Source organism: Pseudopipra pipra, chromosome 2 (genome assembly GCF_036250125.1).
Source record: "Pseudopipra pipra isolate bDixPip1 chromosome 2, bDixPip1.hap1, whole genome shotgun sequence".
Lineage (NCBI taxonomy): Eukaryota > Metazoa > Chordata > Aves > Passeriformes > Pipridae > Pseudopipra > Pseudopipra pipra.
Genome location: NC_087550.1, coordinates 94,317,183 through 94,331,437, shown reverse-complemented (window position 1 = coordinate 94,331,437; position 14,255 = coordinate 94,317,183). Strand labels below are relative to the sequence as shown.

The 14,255-nt window shown below is 39.6% G+C and overlaps 1 protein-coding gene across 7 annotated transcripts in view; it reads left to right on the top strand.

Moving 5' to 3' along the window:
- Positions 1-14,255, top strand: part of NAXD (NAD(P)HX dehydratase) — a 48,579-nt gene that overhangs the window by 15,742 nt on the left and 18,582 nt on the right. For all 7 annotated transcript variants that reach the window (XM_064646506.1, XM_064646504.1, XM_064646505.1 and 4 more), the window contains one exon: positions 6,813-6,921. In XM_064646506.1, coding sequence (XP_064502576.1) covers positions 6,813-6,921 — 109 coding nt within the window. The remainder of the gene's footprint in view (positions 1-6,812; positions 6,922-14,255) is intronic.

Genomic DNA, 14,255 nt, shown 5'->3' with positions numbered 1-14,255 from the left:
CAGATTCTGCTTACCAAGTCAGTTCACAAGAAGTATTAATGGGTCAAGACCACTTGCATGAACTCTGAAAATAGGAGGTCAAGACATTTGGTTATCGTTATGCTTTTGGGGATGATTATCATAATACACTTTGGTAATGTGGTTGAAATCAAAACAGACTACAACTGCTTTAAGTATTTAGGTATATCTAAATGCAGGTTATAAAATGATTGTGTTATGGAGCTGTGGTATCTTTACAAGGCTAGATAAGGTTGACCTTCAGTGCTGTTGTCATGTCTGTATGAGAAGTCTCAGAAAACAGAGTCAGAAATAGCTTCTTCTCCTTTGTAGGTCTCTCATGGGATGGAAGAGGCTCTGCTCTGCATGAGAGGTGATCCCATGTGTATATTGCTTTTGGGTTTGTTGTTGAAGAGGCGGTTGTTAGCTCTGATGCTTGTAGTGTGTGACCACCCAATTCCTAGTGAAACAGAACATCTGATACCTAAGTGAGAATCTGATGTCCAAAGAGGAGCTGTGGAAAACATTTTCAGTTTTGTTGTCATCATTGTGAAAAAATCCCAAAACAATGATATAGCAAATACAGCATTTTTGCTAAATGTGTACCTCAGTAGGTCATTGAAGGAAGAATATGTGGTGGAGTAAGAAGAGACTCTGGTACCTGCACATTAAGAGCACTCTCTTCCTGTGACCTCATGATACCCATGCTTCTCCTGGATAATAGCTTTCTGTTCCTACTGCTGTGTTTTTAATATTTAGAAGAAGCCTACCAGCTTTGCTTCTGGTGTCTAAATTAACTTACTCAGTGGCTGGAAAGGAAGACTTATTTGAATAGAATTCAATACTTCTTATTAAGGTCTTTGTTTTTCTTTCATTTTCTTCCCTGTCATTTAATCAAATTGTAGCTGGAAAATATGTATTTTTATCCAGTGTTTACAGATTGTACACTATTCAAAGATACTTAAACAGCCTGCTAGGTGAAAATAACCATTTTGTCTTCTAAACTTCGGGGGGAGGCATTTTAATGTGCTCACTTAAATTTAATAAAAATATCTCTTTTTGGTCTGTAGTTGCATCTAGCCAACTTCATGCCACTGTGTTGTCATTGAGATTTGCTCTACCTGATTGAGGTGCTTGGTGATAGACACATGAGTTGATAATAGACTCAATGAACTTCTCTAGAATAAGTTATTATTTCCAATTCTGTTCATGGGACTGAAAGAGGCTACCTGAAGCCCTTGGGCTTCTGGAGATTTGGCATTAATTTACAAGAATGATGATTTAAACATTGACAAATAGAACTAGTCTTGGAATAGAGCATTTAATTTTGTGCTCAACATTTTTTTGCATTGTTTGGGTTTGAAATAACTCATTTGACCTAAACTCTCCAGGATAATCTCGCTCCTCTTATTTACCCAGTTTCCAATAAAGACCTCACCCAAGATTTACCACAGTAGTTAACAATTAGCTTTCTGAGATGACTACATGAGTTCCAGAGCTACACATTATGTCCAGTCTTCTGCTCTTTTGATGTGTTGTATAACATGACAGGTTCCAAATGTCAGCAGGTCTAACATTTGATTCACATTAATTATAATTACCTGCAGTGTTTGGACAAACAAAACTGAAACTCTTTCATCCTCAGATCAGAGTCTTTTTCCCATCTTTGAAGATAAGTCTCTAGTTTGCCTTTTGAAACTGCCCACTTAAAGTGACTTTGTCCAGGTTTGCATAAACAGAATTCTGCAGTGGTACATTTTAATGCATTTGAAGTTGCCTCAGTCACACCAAGTATGCACAGATAATGAGCAGAATTTGAATAATATACTCTCCAGTGAGAAGCCATATAGTTGATTGGGTGATGGCAATCTTGCTTTTGTCCCATGTTCTTCTCTAGCAGGAGGTCCCACTTGATTGGCATTTTGTGGTGTCCATACCACATCCCTGATTACTAAGGTGTTTCCAGCTCTGCCTAAAACACATGTGAAGAGCTGCAGTCCCGCTGACTCCTGTTTGTGCTGTCATTCATGCTTATCTGTTATTTCCGTAGCTCCTGGTTCCACCCTTGCTGACTGTGCTTCACATTTTCTTGTTTCCATGTAAAATTTGACAAGGCTGCACATTATCACTTGTTCCTTTTCCTCCTCCAGGAAGCAATACCAGTAACTGTCATTCATCCTGAATGAGGAAAGCTGCTGTGTTTAGAGCTTACTGTAATAATTTAAAGCTATTGCTTAGTCGCTTTTGATCATTTGGTAAAAGCCAGTCTTTGAATAAAAAGCAGCATAGAAACCCAAAATTTTTGGGTTTTTTGGAGAGATGGGGATGGGAGTGGTGTTTCAGGCCTTAGCTGTTGAGTGTCCTCCCACTCTGGGCAGTGACCAGCCTAGAGCAGAGATTCAAGCAGATGGCACCTGGTAGATAACTATTACAAGCTGCTCTAGACGATGTTTAGAAACTGTGGGTGATATTAGGGCAGTAACCACCATCTTTTTTTTCAGGTTGGGGGATTTTTTTGGTGGTGGTGGTGGTGTTGTTTTTGAAAAAATTATTACATCGAGCTTTCCCTAAGATGATGATCTACAGAACTGTGTTTTATGACAATTTTTATTGTGTGATAGTGAAATACAGAAGAGTCCTGAAGAGCAAAAAGCTTAACCTGAAGTTTTTCTTTCTGTATAAGGTCATCACCTCAGGGCTGCTCTCAATGACTTCTCCCAGTCTGTACTGATATCTAGGATTGCCCTGACCCAGGTGCAGCACAGTGCACGTATTGAACTTCATGAGGTTGATGTGGCAAAAGTTATCTAAAGCTAATAATAATTTGCAGAGAATTTATTCTCACCATTTTAGAGACTCGGTGCTTTGTCTGTTTTGTCATGGAAAGTACTTTTCTTGATACATTCAGGAAGCAGAGAAAAGAGCAAAAAGAAAAGCGTGCGAGATGCTGAACACCATGCCTTGGTCCTGTCCACACAGTGGCTTCAGGGGTGGCAAATGATAAAGCTGTTGTGTCTGTCTTCCCAAGAGATCACAGGCTTCTCAGCCTCCGTGAGCGAAGCTTTGTCTCTCTCTCCCCTTACCTCTCACTAATAGCCAGGGAAAGCTGATCAGACCCCATCTGTGGCCTCCCCAAGACTGTGCTCTGTGGTGAACTTGCCACTGGCTGCCGCAAGAGAGGAGCCTCAAAGAGAAGATACAAGGACTCCCCAAAACAACATCTCAACCTTGGCCATACTGATCCAACATAACTGGTCTACTCTGGCCTCCAATCGGGAGGTCTGGAGACACACCATCTATAACGCTGCTGTTTCCTTTGAGAACGCACGCAGGATCACTCTTGAGGAGAAAAGACAATGCAGAAAGAATCAGGTCTTGCCAATACCACCTAAGGAGTCCTTTTGTTGTGCCTTTTGCAACCTGCCCTGTCTATCTCCTATTGACCTTTTTAGCCACCAGCGCGCTTGTAGCAAATGTGGGTAGAGCCCTTCCCAAATCTTCGTTCCTGAAGCCTAGCCATGAATTTGGGTTCTGTCAAAGCCTGAAGATTGCATCTCTTTTGAACAAGGGGTTGTCTTCTTCATAGCTCATACCTTTCTAGATAGGAGGTTTTTTTTTTTAAATACAGTGCTAATTTCAATTGTTGTTTCAAAGTCTTGGGCAGTGGAGGTGCTAATTAAATGAAGAGGTTTGAGATCAGGTTAATAACCAGGCAGAGAAATTGCAATGAAATTACAAAGGACATTAACAATGTTCTTTGTGTGAGTGTAGTACACAGTGAACAGCTGAGGATCTGATAATGTTTTGTGCTGGTGCCTCCAAAGTCTTTAGAGGTTTTTTCTGGTTTTGTTACACAGGCAAACAAGAAAAAGCAAGGTTTTTTTCTGTAGTAATCAACTAAACACTGCCAAGGAATATTTATTCCTCAGTACCTAAAAGCACGATTATCTGCACAGGCAAATTACTCAAACAATCCTTAGCAAGAATTTTGGACTATGCCATCTAGCCTTTCCTAACCACTTTTTCCACTGATGAGGGATTACCATGGTCCAGCAACTGTGTCCAACAGGCAGGTTGAGCTTTGCCTGCTCTGAAACCTCAGGGTGTACAGGCCAGCTGCCCTCAGTGTCAGAGAGCTCTTCTGGGCATATTAAGTCATGTGTATAGACTGTAGCTGTTAAGAGCTGGAAGAGTTTCTGTATTTATGCTGAATCCTGTGGTCAGGAACATTCAAGGTGATGCCCCTTCCTGAAGAAAGTTACCTGTTGATCATTTGTACCCTGTCAGCTTTAAAATGCTACTAGTTTGGTGTCTGTAAGATTACACAACAGCCCTTCCACTTTCAGAGCAGCTGTAGATATGGGATATATGCAGCATGTGTAGCTGCATAGCCACAGCTGTTGTGAACATCCAGTGTCTTGAAGTGAAGTTGGTATGTTGCTTCTGCAAGGCAGTATTTGTTCTGCTTTCTTTATGAAGAATCGAAATCCACCAGTTACTTTACAGCATGTTTTTATAGCTGATTTTGCAATGTAGTAGTCATTATCACCATTTTTAATCTGTTGACCCTTCACGGCTTGGGTTGCTTCTTGATGTGAAGTTGCAAAGGAGTTGAATGTAATGTTTGCAAAATGCTTTGAAGATGAAAAGCTCCACAGTAGGTTTTTATTATTACCAGAGGCAAAATGAGCAGGAGTGGCTTAATGTTGGACTGTTCATTTCCCAAGAGATGGCTTTGTTTTGAAAAGTGCACATTATCAATTGGATTGTAGACAAAATTATTTTATTTCAATCCTGAATATAAATAAATTGGCAAACTTTCTACCTTTATATTATTTGCATGAGATATTTGTAGAAGAGCAGAGCATTTATGGTACTGCCTATGGCTCTGTTCTTAGCTTATGTTTACTGAAGCATTTTTTAAAATGTATTTGGCTTCTACGGTCCAAAGGTATTTTGAATCCAATCCATTCACACATCCTTTTATATATATATATATATATATATATATATATATATATATGTATCTATATATATCCATATATATCCGTATATTTATAACTGTATGATACATAGATACATTTATTTGAGAAATATATGTATCTGAGATATATATTGCTCTTCAAAGATAAAATAAGTTCAGCATGTGAATTTAAAAAAGTGACCGGCATTCAGAAATGGTGATGTTTTATTAGGGTTTTGATTACAGGCAATTTTTCACATGTTCAACCTCTCACATGTCTTCTTTTTTTTTTTTTTTAATAGTGCTTTAAATATTTCTTGAAGCATTTTTATTTCCAGCCTGTACCTACATCATAAACTTACAGGTGATTGTACAGAGACAAATAAAAAGTAAAAAATGAGCTGTTTGGCAGTTCTGAAGCTGCCACTGTTTCCTTGCGAGTTAGAGAAATGAGGGAGCTGCATCGTTCAAATGGAAATTGAGCTGCTAAACCAGGGGACTGCTTCAGGGACACCCGATGTCCTCACGTGGTTCGTTGTCTCCCTTGACCTTGCAGCGGGTCATTGCTTCTACGCAGCAGCCTTGTTTTGACAGAGCTGTTTTGTGGTGTCAGCACAGGGTGCCTTTGGGGAGCCCTGGCTGGCACAGCCGGGATTTCTGGAGCAGCTTTGTCTGTGGAGGGGCTGCTGGGCTGCGGCCAGGCGGGAGGCACTGCATCCCTGCAGCCTTGAGTGCTCTGCCTCGCACCCTGCAGCTGCAAAGGCTCTGGGCTCCTGTCTGGCACTTGCAGAAATCATTGTGGAATTTGCTGATTCTGCCAGATGCAAGCTAAACACTTGTTCCCAAATGGTGTGTCCCATCAGTACAGCTGTTGGTTATGAAAAACATGCAGTGGCTTTCATCCGTAATAATACAGCTTTGTTGAAGTATTGCAAGCTTAAAATATTCTGAGCAATATTCTGAAGCAGGACCTCCTTGCTCAGCCTACAGGGAGCTTTATTCCCTGTGCTTCAGTTAAAATGCTCGTTTATTGTTGTCACTAATGTCAGAAGTGGGGAGGGAGGGAGGCTAAATTTTCCCTCCATACTGTCAGTAAGGATTAACTACAACTGGTGGGCAGTACTTTCAAAATATTCTGGCCTATTTACACAATAAAACTGATCAGAACAAAATAAACAGTTCTGGTCAGTGGCTGAATGCTGTATTGTGGCAGCTATATTTGGCAGCGGATTTTCTCATCATTTTTCCAGTGTAGACAAAAACCTGAATGCTGCAGAAATCTTAAGCAGTACAAGCAGATAATACCCCTACTGAATAGCTTGTTTCTCCAGTTGCCTTTTGGGGAAACAGGACAATTTGGCTGTAATTCAGTTGGAACAAATGCTTATGAAGCAATGACAAAAAAGCATATGAGTAGATTTATCGTTTTGCCATGTAGGGAAATAAATAATTTCGTCATTTCCAGCAAGCCATGGTATATACCTGTGAGATGGTGGATCTCTCTCCAAGGTATAATCTCTGCAAAGAAGCATTAGACAGGAGTTGTGACAGACCAAAAATTGTTGGTTTCCTGCTTGGGTTTTATTTTTTTATTTTGTAAACAACTGTAGTGGGTACTTGCAATTACCTCCTCATTTTTATGTGATATTCTCTAAGGAATGAATTGAGAGAAATGTTTGGGCAACCATTCCATATTTTCCGAGTCATAGATTTTTGGTAGTTTGGAAGATAAAATTGCCTGCCACTCAAGATAGGAAATATCTCTTTCTATCTTGCATCTTGAACTCAGTTTCTGAGACTACTAAAAGGAAGCCTTTTTAAACTTGTCTTTTTTTTCACACTTCCATTTTAGTGATAGTCCCAATGCTGTCCATGAGGTGGAAAAGTGGTTACCACGACTGCACTCAGTTGTCATAGGACCTGGCTTAGGTAGAGATGAAGTTCTACTTGAGAACGCTAAGGTAATATGCATACTGATATTTTATCCTTTGTCTTTATGTTGAATTTTATTAACTAGTTTCCTGTATTTTACATCACTACACAAATGTTCTTGATAGGGTTGCTAAATAACAAATTTAATAAAATATTGTTGACTGAAAATTGCAGTTACTGTTCATGGTCTTCACTATTACACTTAATCTTCACTTGGAATTTTAGGCATCAGTATGGTTGTTTTGATTTACTTTTGTTTTGCTTGTGAAAGTCACTAATGAAGAAAGAGATGTTGACATATCTAGATAAAGGGCTCTGTGTTTTCTTAGGTGCAAAGCACCTGTACTGTAAGTGCACAGATATGGATTTGATTTCCTTATTTTTGGAACCATATTTGACATCTTTTCTCAGATGTATCAAAGAACAGGGACCGTGTCCCCTTGCAATAAGAAATAATACTCTTAATTATAAAATGTTGCGGATTTCTACTCTGGATAAAGAGGTAATCCTATTTTCTGTCAAGCCTCAGTGGAGAGATGAAAACAGGAGCTTAGTTTTGTACTTTAAATAACACATACTTAGACTGTCTTCCAGATGATGTTTTGTATTACCGTCAACACATTTTGGTATGTTTGAAGTGTATCTTTCAGTCTACTGTCAATCTAATTTTGTACAATTTCTTTTTTTTTTTTCCTGAGCAGTATTACTGAATTAATCAGTGGTGCTAACAAGTGGAATATATATAATTTACAGAAATGTTGACAGTAACACAGTGAAATTGCAAAACAGGGGAGGCAAGAGACTGGAGACCACACTGTCCAAGTGGTTTAGAATACCTTGAAAAGTAGGGAGGGTGGTTTTGCTAGGATTTTGTTAGAGAAAGTTGCTATTGGAGCTTTTCACTTCTTTAGTTCTCCTGCTTCCTTTTCAGAAGGAAAATGTGTGTATTATGATACAGAGGTGCAAAACTAATAAAGATTAGAAAATAAAAAATAAATTATTACACCTGATGAAGAAATCATATTTTATTCTAAATGAACTATTTAAACATATTTTATTATTTTTTAAAACAATTTTTCAGAATTGCTTCTACAGAAAAAAATTTTGGTCAATGATTTTTCTATTTCCTTGGTTTAAAAAAAAATTAAGTTTGTCTTCTGTTCCTAAAAGAAGAAAACTTTAAATAAAAGAAAATAAGATTCATTTATAATATCTAAGATATGTCAGATAAACTTTTATATCAAAATTCCATCTGGGGTTTATGTGCTTATCTGTACTAAAGAAGTATCTGGGAGATTTCTTGATTGTGTTTTTTTCATCATTGCTAAAAATAATTTTGCTTTCTTAGTGAATTACAAGCATACTTTTACTTCAGCCTGGCTGTCCTGTGTAAGCTAGCTTAAAGAAACAAACCCAGCCGATAAAGACAAGGCATTTGGAAGTTACTTCATGCTAAAATCTCAGGATACATTCATGTGAGCCAAGGATCTGGCCTTATTAATTTCAATTCACATTAAAGCTCAAGTTCTTTGTCTTCACTCTAGTTATGTAAGTGTTCATTAGTTACCCAGTGTTGTGGGTTTTAACATGTCACTGGGGACAAGTGACCCCTGTTTGCCTGCTTAAGGAAGACCGGTGCTTCTCTGTGCTGAGGGAAGGCTGAGTCTCCCTCTTGCTTCAACAGCAAATATTAAGCTTCAATAAAAAAGCAAGAGATGATATCATCGCTATTTAAAACTCTTATAGGAGATTGGACTGGTATATAATTTTCTGGTTTCCCTTTAAGCTGACCATGGCATGTGTCTTAAGAACACAGGGCTGAGAAGTAGGTGAGTGTCTGCTTTCTGATCAGGGTTTTGTATCAGAGTGGTAGTTTCAGTGGGAGAGAGCTTCCCCTCTTCCTCCTTCTGTCCCATTAAATGCTGAGGCATAGTGGTCTGTCACCCCTCCGAAGCTGTTTTTATGTCTGTTCTTGTCAATATTGTGCCAACGCATTGCCAATGAATGTGATTCTCTAAACAGTCGCGTGTTTGGGCTCCTTCTTTCCTATGAACATTGAGAAATTAAGAAATTACCTAGTGCAGTAACCTGCAGTTTCTGGTGCTTGTTGACCAGGTGGTTTATCATCTCTAGATCAAAGAATGCTTTGCTTCCTCAGCATCTTTAGTATGTCACCTGCCTCCCTCATTCTTAATGCCTGCAGCAGCATGTGGCACTTGAGCTCCTTACAACAGTCTGATAAAAAAACCCCCCACCTTGTGATCACTTTCCTTTGACTTTTTTTTTCCCTTGAGTGCATAGTGATATTCTTTTAAATACATATTTACTGATTTCTCTGATTTTCTGGGTTTGGCTGTAATTCCATTTACAAGTCCTATTACAAGAAACCACTCTGCAAGTTATATCCTGCTTTCATGTGCATTCCTCAGTTGGAATGCTGCTGCTAGTGGTTTAGACTGTTGAGAAAGAGTTTAGCTGCCATATAGGAAGCAAGGCCAGGGTCCCTATGACTATCCTCTGTTTTGAATCTGCAACATATTTCCAAAGGTATTGGATACTCTCCTTTTTTCAAATAGCACCAATATTATGTCCCTCTCATACCTACCCATCATAGTGTTCTTCATTCAGCTGTACTGGGGATGTTTGCACTTCTGTCTTACTCTGATCTGATTTTCCTTGTAGCTGAGGCTTGGAAGTAGGGAAATTTCTGCCTGTACCATCTAGAGCTGTTCCTCAGGTGTGTGAGAGAACTAGATTCCTCTCCTGGAGGATGATGAGTGCAGCTTCCGAAAGCACTTTGGAAAACTTCGATATTCCTTGCATAGCCTCATGGGAGAGATGCTGCCTAATGCTCAAGGATGTTCTGCATTCTGCTGCCACCTAGCAGTTAGGCAGTTACAGGCTGAGCTGTGTTCTTTATCAGTTTCCATCCTTTTGACGTCTCCTTTCCACTGTTCCTTCTGGCTTTATGGTCAAATGGACTGATACGGGATTGTTGGTGGAACAGCAGTTACTGTCGGGATCAGGTAGAGAGAAGAACTCGTCCTTATGAAGAGCTCTGTTCCTTAACAGAAGTCTTTGATGTTGGAATCTTCTTTGCCTGTCACTGGGTTCCTTCTCTCTCTCCCTGAAGTGCTAGCACTGAATCCTGGACTCTGGCACTTCAGACTTGCTATGTTTTGCTTTGCCAGCAGCAAAGGTAGCTTGCTGTTTTCAGCAGTGCATGCTTGCTTCCCTCCTGTGAGAGAGGTAATGATTAATAGTAAGAATGGCTCTGTGTAATTCAGATTACACGATAAAATTGACCGGTTGCTCAAACCATGTGCTTGTTCCTCTCACTCAATTTTCAGTCTTTGTTTTAGCTCCGAGAACACGTCAAGAATACCAGCCTAGGTTTTTCTTATGGCTGAGGCCCTGCCTAGCTGCCATTTGTGCCTATTGCTGTTCCTGTTTCTCTTCTCTCACCTCCCTTGCCTTGCAACACTGCCCTCAGCCAGTCATTTGCCCTTAAAGATCTCTCCTATCTCTTGGGATATAAATTTCAGAAATCTCATTTTCCGACCCTAGTGACATCATTGTAAGGTTGTGTTGAAAGGTTGTCTGGGCTGTAGTTAACATAGTGAGAGAGTTTTGGGCCGTTGTCACGGGATCACCTCCATCGAGTGTGGCCAGAGAGAACCCATTTGAAATTGTCAGATAGATGGATTCTCAGTTCCACCTTGATGGAGGCATCAGCCTTTCTGTGTTTGGTTAGTTGGATTAGTTTCCCCCTTTCAAGTCTCATGCTTTCAGGATTTAGGCAACACTTCATAGCCTTAGTAAATTGTGAGAATGGGACCAGGTGCTTCCCTATGCTATCTGCACGAGTTTTTTACAAGATCAAGAGGACTATAGAATACAGGGCCACCTGTTATCATAGCTGTCTATTAAAACTAGATCTGCCACTATGGACCTTGAAAAACATTTTCCACTCCATTTGTACCAAGACACCTGAGAAGCATCCCAGGCTAATGCTGCAGCTGACAGATTAGTCATACTGTCTGTGGTACCCACCACCATGCCCAAATATGAACAGGATTTATTACTCTTTAGAATCACTGCTCGTGGCTACTCAAATTAGCAGAATTATTATTTTCCAAACTTCGTTCTTCAGTGTGTGTCACATGCATTTGCTTCTTTCCCTGTTTATACCGTCTGGAGGTTCTCAGTGTGGGAATTCAGCAGTTCCTAGGAAACTGAAGTAGCACTTCCTATTCTCAGCACTCAGCCAGGAGGAGGTGAGGTAGATTGGGTTTTTTGCCTGTGGTACTTGTTATGACCCACCCCAGAAGGGGAGGGTAACCCGGGTTCTTGTTAGTAAATCCCTTGGGGTGGATTAGAGTGAAACAACACTAAATCCATCGGTGTTTGTAAATATATATATATATATATATGTGTGTGGTTTATTTTAGAACAGTTTTGTTTCAAAGGAAAACAGGTGTAGTTGTTTTGGTTGTTATCATCTATAGTAATACAGCAATATTAAAGCATAAAAATAACACTTAAGGAAATGCATAAGAAAAGGAAGAGAAAGAAGGATAAAAATGGAAAGATATATATAATGCCACCATCTGCTGGATCCAACAATGAAACTTGGAAGTTGCAGTTTTCATGTCTGTAGATTAAAGAAATGGTCTTGACCATTGAGGCTAGGGGAAGCCCCCCACAACTCAAAGATTTCACGAGTTGTTATACACTTTGAGCTCAGGTGGGAACACCTTGTACCTTCCCTGGGGGTAAGGAGTTTTACAATGGATGATGTCCCACAGGACGTGTCAGGAATCTTCAGTGCTCCCCAGAGGGGTCTTCACAGCAGAGTCATCATGTAAGGGAGGACCTTGGCATGCTAAAAAGGATTATCCCATTTGCCTCTTCCCTTATCTGGCAATCCAGTTTGTAGCTTCAGGTATGCACACCCTTCTGCACCTGCAATAGTTGGACAGTGGCACCCACTTATCTTATCTGAAGGTCCTTTCGAAGTAGGCATACTCAGGGAGGGGTGGGCTTTGCTAGGTGAGCAGTCTTTTGGTGATCTTAACAATGTTTAAGCCATTAACCATTTCAATCTCTGACAGTACTGCAGAGGCAAACCCCAGAGGGCATGTATGTGCACTTGCTGTGAGAATGTGTGTGCAAAATGCATTCCTCTGAGCCTTCACCCAACCCCCAATATTGATGCATGTACCACAAGTAGTATCCAGGAAAAAACTAATCTCTTACTAGCCAAGCTTCACTGCTCTCAAAAGGCCTGATGAGAGTCAGAATTTGTGCGTGTCTTCACCTAAGATGAGGCACTTGCTGGGATAGGATGCAGTTCTTTCTCTGTGGTAGTGTTACTGGTGCAGATAAAGCTTGGGAACACCTCTCAAAGCAGAGAGATCCTCTTGGTTATGCCAAGAACTATTGCTGCTTGTTCTAAGAATTATTAGTATTCTTTGGCTTCCTCACAAATGTCTTGATTAGAAAAACAGTGCTTGAATATATGCTAACAGGACCTTAAATACAGGTTTATGCAGCTTGCAAACAGAGTTTATTTTCTAATATATGTAATGCATCTTGATGACAGTCATTCACAGTGAAGTGGGATGTTTATTTGCTTTCTGTGTGTAGGCTCATATTGTTCTTTAACGTGATTTTGTTACTTAAGCATTTGTAAGAAAAACACTGAATGGTATACCTTTTCAACTCTTTCTGAGCATCATTCAGCTACAAACTCTACAAAGAAATCTGCAGTTATAAATGACAGAGTTCATTTTAAGTTTATGTTTATTTTTTTAGACAAAATGCCAACAGCTGACCATGAATATCTTAAGCCAAATCTAACACTAAGTAATCAGGTATAAATTGGACGCCTTGTAGAGTTTGCATTGTGAGTGCAAACATTCAGTGGATCAAAACATGAGAAAAATGGCTGCTGTTATTTATTCTGATTAATGCTTAAAGTGGATTTGGATGTGTTTAGGGCTGAAAGTGTATCAATGTAGTTTCTTAAGTGGTATCTGGTTGACCATAATTTTGAGAAGCAAAGCCAAAAAGGAGTGCGCTGGGGTTTTGCAGAACTAGGATAGTATTTCAGAGGATTTTACTTTGTTTGCTTGTGTTCCTTTTGTTCAGGCATTCCTTGGATTGTGTCACTTCTTTAAGAATTTAGCATATGATTGAAGCTGATATTAAGAAACTGTTAGCTGCAGTTTTCCTCCACCTTTGAGGACAAGTGATCTAATTTGAATTCAAAGAGGGAATTTACAAGTGAACAATTTTCATATCTTTTTTTTTTTAAATGTAGAATAGAACACTTCTGATTAGCTGCCAGCTACAGTGTCTTCAGCTTTGTTAGTTGTAAGAGCAGCTTTCAACGTTTCCTAAAGCACTTAATGAGCCTGATCAGGTAGCAGGGTACTCTTTAGACTCCTTATTACCCTCTGCCTGGCTTAAATATTTTGCTGTGCGCCTGAAAATCTGTTTTGGAGAACAGGGCCTAGCATGAGGTACTACAGTTAAAAGAAGAAGACCAACTTAAATTGAATGGAGCATAAACTAAGAGATAAAGAAGCTATTTGTTTCAGAGAAAGGATATTCATCTCTTTTATGAACCTCCATTCAAGAGTGGTGGTCATTCCTTATGTGAGGTTTGAGAGCTTAGTGGAGTGATTAATGAACTAGTGCTAGTTATGCATAAGAAATATATAAAGTAAAACTCAGGCAATTAGGCTAGTTAAGGGTGATTTTTATGTATCTTGTCCACAGAGAAAGTTTTGTTTGTCTTTACTGAATTTTAGGAGGATGAATTCTTGGGTCAGTTTATAGGAACTAATGAAAGCAAGTTTAAGAGTTAACTGCATGGGTTTTTTTGTAAAAACAGCAAGTAAATAAAAAACCCAAAGCCAGTTACTGAAAATATGTCTCTAATTTGAAGAATCTCAGTATAACTCCATTCTGAATGTTTTTTAAACGTCTTGCTCCAAACAGAATATATTTAGGGAAGCTTCTCCCCTCCTGCCAACCCTGACTGAAGCCTTGAGCACAGCCTGAGCTTGGAATATTTGCCTACCTCTAGCTGTGCAAGATTACAAACTTCTGCTTGCCAAGCCCATTTTCCAAGCATCTCTGCCACAGAGCTGCATCCTGACCTCTATTGCAGCTTAGTCCCTGCTAACTCTGCATTTATCCAGACTTGAGGCAAGCAAGGCAGAAGTGCTTCCTAGGGCTTTCAGTGCCCTAGGAATTTTGTAGGAATTGATTTGCAGTGTGTTGGGGTGGAACTTATTGTTCCTCCCGGTCACCTGGGGGAAGAGGATGTGCAGAAATGCTTCCAGCTGCAGCA